Source organism: Rhinopithecus roxellana, chromosome 8, assembly GCF_007565055.1.
Source record: "Rhinopithecus roxellana isolate Shanxi Qingling chromosome 8, ASM756505v1, whole genome shotgun sequence".
Lineage (NCBI taxonomy): Eukaryota > Metazoa > Chordata > Mammalia > Primates > Cercopithecidae > Rhinopithecus > Rhinopithecus roxellana.
In genome coordinates, this window is record NC_044556.1 from 136063859 (window position 1) to 136078658 (window position 14800).

The window sequence follows — 14800 nt, forward strand, 5'->3', positions numbered from 1 at the left end:
TTACAAGAAGTGTCGAGTCTCTTCATTTGTCAAATACTTTAATTTAAGCATGACTTAGCCAGCAGTATCTTGAGCTAGCAAGTCCACTGGAATAATTTTTTCTTGCTTTCTGAATATTGACCTTAAGTAATCCATTATTGACTGTGAAATACGTGCACGTGATGCCATTCTTCCATGTTAGTAGCAATTTATTGTGCAGTACTTGTACCTATTTCCAGGTGATTTGGATTGCTACCAGTGGTATTTCCTCTAGTAAAACTCTTGCCTAGAGGAGGGATATTGCATGTCTGTTATTTTACCTTGTGCCTCACACAAGTATTCATTCAGTCATCCATTCAATAAACATTTACTGACTGCTCTTGGCCATGTTCTGTGCTACTTACTTAATGGACATGAAGCACATTTTAATTGATAATTAGAACAGAGAAGTAATGAGGATTAGTTCTATGAGTGAGCAGAGGCTTTGATCAGGTGAGGAGGTGATGAGAACTCTGTTTAGACAAGTCTCTAAGCTCAGTCTCCTATAATTAAGGGAACAATAAAAAGACACAGTATCTATTATCATTTTATCTTAAATTTTTATCTAGCCTTTACCAAAAGAGCCTCCAGCTCTGATTTACAGCATTTCTAGTGTAGGATTAGTGCTTACAATAAGAAAACAAAGAATAAGCATTATAATGAAATTGAAAAATAATAAACTTATTTTGCTTCTAAATGAAATACCAAAAGAATGTATCAGGTTGATGCAAAGGAAATTGAACTGAATCTGATGACATAAAATCTGTTGACTTTGGATTTCCCTTTTGGATGTCTGATGAATGATAAATGTTTTATATGTGCACTTTCTCAAGATGAGAAATGTCTGAGATTAGATAGTGTATCCCTGGTGCTATCTCCCATGTGCTCGACTATCTGGAAAAGGTCTGCTCTATCACTAAAATTAATAGTGGCTTTTTGAATGTTTCACATAACAGTTTTTATCCCAAATATGGAGAACAATCTATTACTCGACTTTACCATGGTATTCAAGGACCACCCAATTGAGCCTTAAGCCAGTCTTTCTAGTTATCTTCTATCACTTGTTTTTACATTCTTGTCATATGTAATTTTGTACTGTCTCTCTCCCCCCACCACATTCTCTTACCCCATGCTTTCTTCCAAGCTTTTCCTTCCCTTTATAATGCCTTTTCTTCCATTCTGACTTATAACTATCCCACAAAGTTCAGCTCAAATGACAAAACTTTCATCAAACTTTGTCAGATTTTTTTTTCCCTAAAATGCTCTTTTCTCTCTGGCTTTCTATTAAATTTTTCTGCGCTTCCCTTTTGGATTAATTTCTCTCTTGTCATTTTTATTTCTGTACATATTTTCTGTCTCTCTTTTTCTATAGATTGGATTTTGCCACTAGTATATGCCACAGTGCCTGAGAAAGAACTACGTAAATATTTATGAATAAAAATTAATACATTTATTCTGAGGATATCCAGGGAAGCAGGCAGAAGAACTGGTTTACTTAGCCTATAGTGGAGGTGCTAGCATGGAACACTAATGTGTTTAATGATTTAAAATGATAAGAGAGTGGCAGTTTCCTTTCTTATGTGATTTTTCTGGTAAGTACTTTACTGTTCCATCTTAGGGCACTTTCACTAAGCAGAGATAGAGTCAACTCATTTGTATAATTCACATAAACACTCAAATGTTTTAGGTTTCCTCTGATGCAGGTAAAGCATGTTAAAAAGAAGTAACTGGAAATAACATAAAGTTTTATTAAAAACAGAAGAGAAGATTGTTTTATGCTCCTAAACTTCCATTAGTAGGAAAGCTACAGATCATGGATCTTATTTCTGAGCAGCAATATGTTTTTTTCCATTCAGCAACTAATATAGAGTATTAGAATGTAACCACAGAAATTCTTGAGCCAAATTTTGTCCTCTGCTTTTTAAAGGAAACTCCCTGCAAAGACATTAGATAATTGTCAGCACCCAATGTGTTTAGGTGGTACAAATGTTTATATTAGTCTAGGATTATCAGTGTGATCATTTAATTTAACATATCCCCTGGGGTATGTTTCTATTAAGTACATTTGGATAAACTGTCTTTAGATAATCTCCCAAGTACAGAAAGATGTGTACCCAACCACATAATTATACTGGGATTCTGAGACTAGTAGAAATATTTTGGTTTTAGATAGTTACATTGGTAGCCAGAGCCTACTAATGCATTTTCTACAGGGTAAGGATATTTTTAAAATCCTACTCAAGTGGCATAAGCTTGTTTAGGAATCATAATTAAATCAACCTCAAGTCTGAAAGAACCACACATGAAGATTATTATGCTGGCCTCCTATTAGTCTTTCCTGGTGACTCTTATGAATAAGCCTGTAGTCTATACAAGGTGTGTTAAGTAAATAGATTAGGTGTAGCATTGGTGTTTTGGGTCACGGGAATGTTTGATAATTTTCCAGTTTTTTGGCCTGCCAATATCAGACTGTCAACCAAATAGAATGCTTCCTTTATAAAAAAGATATGTGTACACTTAGGTACACATGCACTTGGGTATATGTAAATTTATATGCATATGTGTGTGCATATATGTGTGTGTGTGTGTGTGTGTGTATTTAAGCAGAATTTATGTTTTGAATACATTTCCTTGTCACACATTTCTCCAAATGCATAATGCCCAACAAAATAATGGTATTTAAATCTAGCTTCCATGATTGTGTCTTTGTCTGATACAATGCCTAATCACAGTAGGTTCTTAATAAATATTTTATTGGAACCATCTATTCTTTAATTTGGAGAGGATTTAAAACTTAAGAGCAAATACTTTGAAAAGAGGTGGACATCTCTTTGAATTCAAGATTCATTACTTAATGTCTTTTTGTTCGTGGAGAAATTATTTAACCTCTCTAAGTCTGAGGAAAGTGGGGTAAAATAATGGCTACTCAACATTGTCATGGTTAAATGAGATATTGGTAAAGTGCTTCAGCAGTTTCTGATACATGAATTAGTTGTTACTAATAATGTTGGCACATGAATTCTGACAGGTTAGTTATTCTCTTGAATATATGTAAATCATACATTGTATCTTTACTTTCTTTTAAAGCACATATACTTGAATTTTTCTTTAGTTGTTGTGTTTGTCTTACTTTGGGCACATTTACCATTTTATAAAACATTGAAACTTTGTTGGAGAGAGAAAAACCATCTCTATCAATCAAATTTTAATTCAACTTATAAAAGGTAAGGTTTCATATTTAGTGCTAGGAGGAATTCTCACTGGCTTAGTACAAGAAGGTTAATTCCTCACTAATGTTCTGTGTTCCATGGGGTCTGGTAGAGTATTCTGCTTCACAGTCACTCAGGAACCCAAGCTGATGGTGGCTCTACCATAATTTAGAACATGCAGCATCTTCAGTCACTTAACGAGGGAAAAACCTGGAGGATATGGCATTGAATAAATAAAAATAAATTTGTTACTTTTGTCTCATCCCAGAAGCGACACATTTCACTCCCTTATTACCCAGTAGGCAAGCTGTTATTGTGGCCTAATGGTATACTAGAGCTGGCTCATAATGACTCAGGGAGAGTCAATGATATGTTTCTCTTCCTAGCTCTGTGTTCAGCAACATCGGAGCTAGCAATCAGCTATGATGGGAACATTTACACCACAGAGATTGAAAAATGACAAAAATTAGGGGTTTTTTTGTTAGAGAGGAATTTATTAGCACCCCACTGACCTGATTTTTCCTAACTGAAAGGGTACTCAGAAATGTAGAATGGCAAAGAAATAGTTGGAGAATGTTATTGTTTTATATGCCATAGGGTGTAAATCTACCCAGAAATTATGTTATTCCAAAATACCATGCACAGACTTAGGTACCTGAGAAAGACATTGAACTTGGAATAATTGCCATTTAAGTTGCTATCTACACCTAGATAAATATCATTCTTTTGAGCCTCTGTTTCTTTGTAGTGCCATAAAATTATCTTTGGATATAATAGGGTTTTAAGAGATAATGTGTGAACATACTTAGCATAATGCATCTAGAAACATTTAGTGAATTCTTGATGAGTATGGCATTAGCTGGTCTGAGGAAAATCTAAGAAAAAACATCAACATTAGGTGCATGGATGGTTTTCATGTCATTTATTAAACCTACAAAACCTACATTTATCACATGCCTCCTGAGTGACATTCTGTGGGTGATGAATATGAAATAGTTACTGCCTTGAAGGGACTTTCAATGTAGGCAGGCATTTAACAGACCTTTGCCTTTAAATTAAGAAGTAAATCCATCTGCAGTAGAGCTGACCAGGAAGATCTGAGCTGAGATCTCAGAGGAGCAAGTAATTTTCCGCTGGAGCTCTCCATGGTGCTTGTTCCATTGTCCTTCAGCCTGTCCTGCTCCTTCATTCTTGGTAGTCTTACTCCAGTTCAGAAACCTAGACTCTGGTTCACTTTGCTCCTTCTTTTCCCTTACTGCATTGTAGGTCAAGGCTACCTATTTACAACTTTAGGATACCAATATGTATCTCTGTATGAGGGTTCTCCAGAGGTACATAAATAATAGGATATATACATATATGAAAGGGAGCTTATTAGGAAAAACTGGCTCACACAATCTCAAGTCAAAGTCCCACAATAGGCCATCTGCAAGCTGGGGAAGAAAGAAGCCAGTAGTGACTCAGTCCAAGTCCAAAACCCTCAAAAGCAGGGAAGCCAACAGTGAAGCCTTGAGCCTGTGACCAAAGGCCCGAGAGCCCCTTGGACTCACTGGTGTAAGTCCAAGAGTCCAAAGGCCGAAGAACCTGGAGTCTGTTGTCCAAGGGCAGGAGGAACAGGGCAGGAGGAACGGAAGAAAGCATCCATCATGGGAGACAGACAAAAGCCAGAAGACTCAGCAAGCCAGCTTATCCCACTTTCTTCCACCTGCTTTGTTCCAGTTATGCTGGCAGCCAACTAGATAGTGCCCACCCACATTGAGGGGGGTCTTCCTCCCCCAGTACATTGACTCAAATGTTAGTCTCCTTTGGCAACACCCTCACAGATGCACCCAGAAAGAATACTTTACCAGCTTTCTAGGTATCCTTCAATCCAATCAAGTTGACACCTAATTTTAACTATCACATCTAGTGTAACCTCGTCTTTGCCAAACCGTGACCTTACCTCACATCTGCTCACACTGCAGCAGCCTGTGTATTCCTGACTCAGACCCCTTCACAACTTAATGAACGTGATGCTACTCATTCAGAGGAGTAATGTGGCTCATTATGTACATTTAGAAATTTTATGAATAAATCGACTTTGAAACACAACTCTTCCTAGCTCAGATAAATCCTCTTCAACATCTAATATCTAGAAAGTTTCATGTTATGCTCTGACCCTGAATGCTGCTGCTAGATTTCCCTCTTATCTACAGAAGCCATGAGGTTAGGGTAACTCTGAAGGAGTAATAGTTCAAGACATTCTGTAGTGGAAAGGTGCTTTTTGGAGCCATATTCTAATTTTAATATAACCCACAGGTTGAATCTAGATGATATAAAAGACCAAATAGAAAGACATTAAGACAGTAATTTTGACCTCACTAATTTTATGACATATATTTATATAATTTTATTACATTTATTAAAAATGTATTAAAATGGCTAAAATAATTTGGAAGAGAAGGGAAGGGAAAAAATATGGCTGGACCTCCTCTTTGCTTGACTCAGTTACAGAATTAGCTTAATTTTCTTTGCCCCTCCAAGACCTTCGTGTCATTTAGCTCTCCTCTAACCTCATCAGGTTCGTAACTCACGAGACTCCAAGTCTTCTCCCAATACTCCTGCAGTTTCCTAAAAGCTTTCTTGCTTGTGGTCTCATTGCCTTCTGATTATTTGTGTTGATTATAACCTTTTGTACTTTGATGTAGGGCAAAACTCAGCCCCTTCAAAATATCAAAAGAAATCTATCAATAGCAAGCATTTTGTGAATTTGGTAGATTTGCTCGTAAATTTGGGGTCTATGTCATAAAGCACCTTGTGCTTTTCCTGCTCTTTCCTTGGCCACCACCCCCTCGCCTCCCCATTACATTTCTCTGCTTCTTTCCTCTGAATAGTCCCAGAAGTTCCATATAACTCTCCTCTTATTGTGTAAAGCAGTTCAGCATATTTCAACATTTACCCTCAAACCAGCATAATTAAATTCATTGAGATCATGAGAAACGCATGGGGTAGCTGTAGAGTTTGGTTTCTGGAGCTTCACCGAGTTCAGACTCCAGCTTTGCTACCTGCTGTATCTGTTACTTTGAGCAAGTCACTTAAACTCTCTGATCCATGAAGTGAAGATGATAATAATACTCTCTCATGGGGACTTTTGTGAGGATTAAAAGTGAGAATTTGTATAAAAAATGAAGCTTTATATATAGTGTGTGCATTTTGTGCATGTTAGTGCTTTTTTCTCCTCCCTTTTCCATTTATTGATGGGTTATACCCTCATTATACATAAAACCTGTTTGTTTCTATCACACTAATATTTTTTAAAGGGAGCTTAGATAGGAAAGAGATGAAAACAATAGCTTACTTTAATAGATATCAAACTATTGGCGCTTTCTCATGAAGAAATTTATGTGGTGTTTACTGTGCCTAAAATACTGTTCAAGTATTAGAATTCTTTTAAGAGAATAATTAAATAATGATAAATGCATGAGTTAACATCAGAGGCTATTTTAATACTAAACTATTTTAAAAACTTTAAATTAGCTCATTTTTTTTCTTTTTATTGTATATTTAAACCAGTGTTAGTTTATTTGGGATGTCCTTTGTTTCCATTACCCTGGTTAGCCCAGAGTTGGATTAATTGCATATAAAAATGGACTCACTTGAAGATATCTTTTATTTACAAACACTTTTAAATTCATCGAAGACATTCTCACTGTCTACAGTGTAGTATAAACACATGAAATTAAGATATTTTGTTATTTATTACTCTTCATATTTTAGCAGAGCAATATACTCTTCATATTTGTTCAGAGAATAGTAAACCTATATTCTTACTTTTGCATACTTTATTACTTGGTATGGTCTTTGAAGGATCAAAGTTAATTTATATTACATTAATTTTATATAATTTATAAGGGGCTCCCTGTTCATCAAATCTGCTTTAACGTGTTATTTAGTAGTAGAGGTTAGCATATTTTCAAACATCTGTATAATTTCTGTTTTTTTTTTCACTCAGCTATTAAGCACCACATTTTTAAAACCCACCTTTGTTAGTTGATTTATGCACAGAACACTTGGCAGATGATGAGCACTTGACAGCAGGCATTTGGAAAATTACATGTTATTTGTCCTTAGTAACCTCAACAGCTGTTTCATCATAAGGGACTTTCTGAGGAGCAAGGCAACTAACAGTGATATATGATGTTAGTGAAAAAATAAAAATTAACTCATTGTAATATCAAACATTCTGATTGACTTACATGAAATTAGTAGGTGATAGTGTCTTCGATAAAGCTCTACATTATCTAAAGAAATTGACATTAGAATTACCAAAGTTTGATATAACCCTATGGGAAATCCCTGATTGAAAATTGAGTCATGATCCATAGTTTCCTTTTTAAATTTATTATGTGGAATTCGTAACATATTCATTGAGAAATAATGGAATAAGGGTGGTACTAAGATCCCTACACTTACACATATAATCTTTTGTAACCTTTATGCAAATGAGCCATAGTAACTAGCTGCATCATTTATGCTAAGAATATAGCAACAGCTTTCATGATGATGTGTTTTTTTCTTCTTTCTCCCCTTCATTTTACTACCCTTTGAGTTCTTGAGATTCTGCTCAATAAGAAAGAAATATGGTATCTACAGGGACAGATCTTCTCTTCCTTCTTCTCCACATTGATAAATAACAAGGAGTTGCAGTGATTCAGGGAATATTGTGTAGTTTGCACAGCTCTTGAAGTGGCCCACTGGTAACCATGGTATGAATTCTTCTGGCTGTCCACCAGATTAAAATGTATATATGCAAATCTGGCTGTCTACCAGATTAAAATTTATATATATATATGCACACTTCAGTGCATTCTGTCATTGCTATAATACCTCAATATGTGCCTTCTCAGTGTTGAGTTTGAGATTGATAATTGGTACATTAGTGTTATTTGAATTTTTTCTTTCACTCCCATCTCCTACTTCTACTTAAATGCTGGAATTGTGTGGTCATTTTATTTTGAGACAGAATCTTGGTAACCTATGTAATAAAATAATGGTGAACTCTTGTTCATAAGTCTTAGGTGGCTTTTGATATGCAGATTCCTAGACTGCCCTGACCTAATATTCTGATTCAGTAAATCTGGACTGGAACTAAGGACTTTGTATTTTTAATAAATGCTGAGTACCTTTGCTGGAACACTGCTGAGCTGAGGATGCCAGGTTGCCCACATCTGGAAAATGGTCAGCTCTATTGCTTGCACTCGCTGTAATGTCCTAGAATTGAGCCTGGATGTATTTGTGGAAGATTTCCATATTTGCTAAACATCTACTATGTTAACAATAGTGACCAAAACAAAGATCCATTCCCTCATGGAGCTTTTACAGATTTATTTCCAGCCCATTCATTAGTGACTAAACACTTGTATCTTTTATCATTAGGCATGAAACATATGACTGAATGGGTTTTTAAAGCTGTCCCCATGGGGTATGTATTACAAAACTTGCATTTGAAATATAGAATCATATTTATGTTGAGAACATCCAGATCAGAGCCTCAGTTTTTGGACATCGATCCTAATTAAATATTGTGCAGTTTCCCATACTGGCGAGGGTTGCATACTGGTTCAACTGCATACTGGTTCAACTGCTGACCAGGTTTGTCATTAAATATTTTCAGACCTCAAGCAGTGGAAGGCACTCTGTTCGCATTACTGGCCTTAGTACTATTGATTTCCGAGCTGGCTTTTCTCGAAAGCCTACCCTGGACTTCAAAAAAACAGTCAGCAGACCAGTGCAAGGTTTGTATGTGCATATTATTTAAATTGACATAGTAGATATCCAAATGAAAAATATTTCTCAGACTGTCTATAATTTTATAATTTTGTAGTATTCGATAAAATTGAGAAGCATAGCTTTAAATGTGACTGTTCTCTTGGCCTAGTCACTTTCTCAAAGCGTAATCCCAAGACCACTGATATCAAAATCACTGAGGGTGCTTGTTAAAAATTAAGATTCCTGGACCCCACTCCAGATCTCCTGTCATGGAAGGTAGGGCCCAGGAATATGGACTTCAGTCAGCACCTCAGTTGATTCTTACACTTACTAAATTTTGAGAATTACTAACCCAGATCTTGAGATTTTTTTCTTACCAAAACCTATAAATTACCTATTGTCAAGGTAAAATGTGTATATATAGCTGAAAAATTAAACACGTTACATATCATTGTTTTTCAAAGATAAAATTATTGATTTTTAAACCTTGTCCTCTTATTTTATTTATACATTAAGATTTATAATTTTTTAGCTGAAAAGAAGCTTAACTATAATGTAACAGTTAAAATTTGGGGGAGGTTATTGTTCATTTATTTTTATTGCTGCATTTCCTGGAAAGATACACAATAATTTAACTTCAAAAGTATTCATGTGATCAAACATTATATAAAGTTTTCACAATTCTAATTTTTTTTTTACATGTAAGCATAGTTAAAATACTATAAAAGTAATTTCTTAGGATTTCCTAAGTTTCTCTGGTCATGCATAAACGGTCTTTTATGTAGAAACAATTCTGCAACTGATCCAGAATTTGTAGGCATCCTTATGGTACTCATATATTATTATCATGCAAATACTTATTTGTTATATAACTTCAATTGCATGTTTCTTATAAATGATAAAATCTTTCTCTTGTAGGAATACCTACCTATGTGCTGCTCAATACTTCTGGAATTTCCACTCCAGCTAGAATAGATCTTCTTGAACTTTTGAATATCTCAGGCAGTTCTCTTAAGACTATTCCTGTTAAATATTACCCAGATCGAAAACCTTATGGCATATGGAATGTTTCTGACTTTGTACCACCAAATGAAGCTTTCTTTCTCAAAGTAACAGGCTATGATGAGGATGATTACCTCTTCCAGAGAGTATCAAGTGTTTCCTTTTCTAGTATTGTCCCAGGTAAGACATCATTTTATTCAACATTGGAATATTGACAGTTTAAGGGGGTGGCGTTGTCCCGTAGGTACATAACGGACTATAAAATAAAAAGTAGTATCTTCATATTATTACTGCATCACCAAATTGATGAACATTTACATGTAGGGCAATACAGTTTTTCTTAGCTGTTAAATAGCACATCCAAAGTTTCATGTTAAGTCTCACTGATTGCAAATCTGAGAATTTTGATTCGTCAGTATAAGAGCTGGAACTGGAAAATTCTGGTGCTCTCTTTCCCTCTAAAAAAGCCTGGGGCATATATTTGCTTAAACTATCTAAATTGGTTAAATGTTTATATACAATTGTCAGAAACTTTCTGCTCCATAGATAGCGGTTCATAGTAAACAACAGGTGATCACTGCATTTATTTGTCTAGTTGGTTAGTTGGCTAGTTAATTGTACATTTGCTACTATGTAGAGAGGAGATTACAGATTAGATATTATTTGGAAGCATCAGCTAGCATTTCAGCTTAGCGGTACTCGAGCTATTTTTCAAGGCTCATGACTGAACTCTGACCCAATCTTTTTTTTCTTTGAGACGGAGTCTTGCTCTGTCGCCCAGGCCAAAGTGCAGTGGCGTGATTTTGGCTCACTGCAAGCTCTACCTCCCGGGTTCATGCCATTCTCCTGCCTCAGCCTCCTGAGTAGCTGGAACTACAGGTGCCCGCCACCTCTCCTGGCTAATTTTTTGTATTTTTAGTAGAGACGGGTTTCACCGTATTAGCCAGGATGGTCTCAATCTCTTGACATCGTGATCTGCCCGCCTCGGCCTCCCAAAGTGCTGGGATTACAGGCATGAGTCACCGCGCCCAGCCAGAACTCTGACCCAATGTTTAGGATTGTAGCTTGAACCATGGACTGACAGAGATATAAGATTGCTTATAAAATTATACTATTAGGTGGAGGGACAAAAATTTATCATTTATACATAAGACAGTGATTTGGGAAATTCAGGAACAATTCTATAGCTTTTGTTTACTAGTTGTAGAGTGGTGAGAATAGAACCAACCTCAATATTTCCTCATATACAATATTCAAAGTTGGCTTAGCCCCTACTTTGAATGCTACAAAATCTGTTGGATTCCTATAAGTCATTTTTTTACATTTATTTTGGAAAAACAATTTGATTCTGAGATATGTGGGTTCTTATGTTTTTGAAATAAAAACATATTCTAGAATTGATATATTATTACTTATTTGGTAGCATTTTTTCTATCTTGGTGGTACAAAAAAATACTGTGTCTTAAAAACTGTGGAGTCTTAGATTCAATGAATACTGTAGTAAGGGGCTCATAAAGATACCCAGAAATCAACCAGCTTTGAACAAATAAAGATAGAAAAAGTAATTTTTAGTGATCTGGGTTAATTGGAATGCAGAGGATTTACTGGAATAATTTAAGTATAAAGATTTTGAATGGATTAAGAGGCAGTACTTAACATCATTGTGACCTTTTTGCTTATGTTTTTTGTTTTTGTTTTTGTTTTTTTCCCAGATGCTCCCAAAGTTACAATGCCTGAGAAAACCCCAGGGTACTATCTGCAGCCCGGCCAAATTCCCTGCTCTGTTGACAGTCTTTTGCCCTTTACCTTGAGCTTTGTCAGAAATGGAGTCACACTTGGAGTAGATCAGTATTTGAAGTAGGTACATGTTTCTGTCAGTAATAAGATTCAGTATTAAACATGTAAATATAAATAGCCTATTATTGCAATGTACTTTTTCACTGGAAATTCTCACTTGCTACATAGTCTGGACTATTAGCAGTGAACAAAATGGAGACAAATCTGTGCCGTTGTGGAGGTTATATTGTCATAGAGGGAGACAGTAAACAGAAGATAAATATAATAATATAATAAATACTGGAACATATTCAAATGTTGACTCCTGTGTTATAGAATCTGAATGTTTCATAATTTGACGGTCTGTTGTTAAGACAAATACAGAATTATGAAAATGACATTAAGTACAAAATCTTGAAAGGAGACCTTGCAAATGAGAGGCCCTGAAGCTTTAGCTTTATTGGCTTCATGGTAAAAGTGTTTCTGAATCTGATTTAAAGTGTTATGACAAGTGAATCTGGTAAGCATACAGCAGGTTAGTTGGGTTGAATAATGCTGATAGGTGGAGTGGATGTAGCATTGGCCAATTTGAAATCCTAAAATTCAGAGTAAGGGGCATTGGAGCAAAGACATAAAGATGCCAAGAAAGATGATCAACAAGGTATCCAGAGAAGAGTATTCAAACACCAGGAAGAGCAAATGCAAATGTATGAAGGCTAGAGTGGACTGGGCATGTGGGAAGGACAGACAGAAGGAGGCCGGTATGGCTGAAGCCCATTGAGCCAGGAGGAGAAGGGGAGCAGAGAAGGTCAGAGAGGCATGGTCTGTGCTGCAGGTGGGGTGACAGGTGGTTCACAGCAGGTGTGGCACCTGTATATAACAATCAGCAGGAGTGGGCTAGAGGGCACCAGCTTTTCCTTGTGAAGTTGGGTAACCTTTTTAGATAAATGCAAGTAATTTAATGATAAAAACTAAGTAAACCTTGAAAACTGGAGAAAAATGATTTCTGCAAAGTGTTGCCTTTTAACTTACTGTGAAACAACGTTTTGGGAAAATCTCTAGGAATTATTGTTTTATCAGACTTTTATACTGTTAATTCAATATCAACATAACTTCTGTAAGATGTTAAATGTTTGACAGTCTCAGCTTATACAATCACTTTATGGGGACTCATTTTAATCAAAAATTTATGGCAGGAATGTTCATCATAACTAGGACATTTTCTACTCTTTAAAGATTAAACTGTATTATTTCCTGCCCCTTACATAGTATATCTTAATGATTTATTTAGCTGTGTATTTAATAACCAGCAACATAATTGACCAGGATATAAAATGATGAAGCTACATAACTAGCTGGTGAAATCAAATAATTCTGTTTTATGTTTAAACAGTAACATTTTTCAAAGACACTTGAAATTCTTTAGAAGCATTAATTCATTAATTCCACACCATTCCTGGGAGGTAAGCCACGAGAATTCTTTTTCTCATTTTTCCAGCTCTGTGGCCCAGAGATATGACATGTTTTGCTGACATATATTAAGCTCTTTGGATGTGGGAAGTTAGAGACAAAATTAGGCATGAGTGATGATAGACTGATACTCTAATTCTGATTCACTCTCATGTCCCTACCCTAGATTTCCTAATAACATGAAACATGTGACTTAATGTTTGTTTATGTCAGTCACTTTGGTCACCAGGGAATGTAAGAGAGAATCCGTTTGCATTAGCAGCAGGGTGCATTTTTATTTGACGTGTTCTTTTCCCTATTCCAAAGTCTACCCTTCAAAACTTTTTTTATTATGTCCACATAATGCTTAATGTCAACTGAGAAGACTCCATGAAAAAGAGAATTATTTTCATGTAACATTCCATAATCAAGAAAGGAACAAGTATAACTGTAAAGAACATTCTTCAAGCATTTAGTAAACTGGTTGTATGTCTTTGGACAAATTACTTGTCCTTTCTCTATCTCAACTTTCATTTTTAAAAAGGGATTTAGGACTCAAAGAATCTTCAGTTTCTGTTCTAAAATTTCCATCAATGTGTTTTTTATTAATCCTAATGTATGCTCAACTTTTCAGTAGGCACTGAAGAAAACACCAAAGATGTACATATTCCAAACCCCTACCTTCCTGAAACTTACCAGTACCTCCTAGATGATGACATTTACAAATTTATGCTTAGTATACTCCTGTTAAGCCTCGAAGATACAGCTTACATGATCAGTATGGTATGGAGTCAAGTGGTATTCTGCTTTCATTCTGAAAGTGACAAGAAGAACCACTGGCATGTAGTTAGTGCCTACAGAATTGAAAGGAAACAATGTTTAACTAAAGTGAATTTTCTCAGCTACTAAAACACATGGAACAATGACCTTGCTTTGTTTCTCACTTTCCTAAGGCACAGAAACCTGTTTTAACTTTTTTTTACAAACCCTAGTTGTAGCAAATAGGAGTTAAGAGCTCAGTAAGTTCTTCTTGGTTTTTGATGATAAGTATGATGTGTTTGGATGGAGAGAGATCTGGAGATATCACCATAAGGTATCATATTTTATACCACTTTCAGAATTCAGTGGAAAGTCTCTTGTCTGCAGTGGGCTTTTTACCTTATCTGTGTCTTGACTTTTTTAAGGTTATAAGTAGCTACAGATGATACAGGAGAAAAATTATGAAAACATTTTTGACATTTCAGCCACACTTTAAAACAGGACAATGCCTATTTTTGTAGATCATTGAGCTCTTTGAAACAAAGATTAAATATCTATTATTAAGACACTTCCAGAAAATGAGAAATAATTTGAACAGTGTTAGGGGACAAAGAATAAATATTTATTAAATGAATGAGTACATAATATAGTAGAGGGATTTTTTTTTAACCTAACTGATAGAGTTTAACTATAAAACTGCTCATTTGTTTTCATTTCTCATTGTATACGTAGGTTGAACGATATATGGCCTATCGCCCCATGTGGAGCTTATCTAAAAGAAAGTTAAGGAGAATTTATCTTCTTAGAATCAAAAAGTAGATTTCCTACCTTCAAATTTG

At 35.5% G+C, this 14800-nt stretch overlaps 1 protein-coding gene across 1 annotated transcript in view; it reads left to right on the forward strand.

Moving 5' to 3' along the window:
* The window catches only part of HMCN1 (hemicentin 1), a 470019-nt gene that overhangs the window by 182883 nt on the left and 272336 nt on the right, over positions 1–14800 (forward strand). The window contains 3 exon segments of the mRNA XM_030936855.1: positions 8881–9001; positions 9894–10157; positions 11690–11834. Coding sequence (XP_030792715.1) covers positions 8881–9001; positions 9894–10157; positions 11690–11834 — 530 coding nt within the window.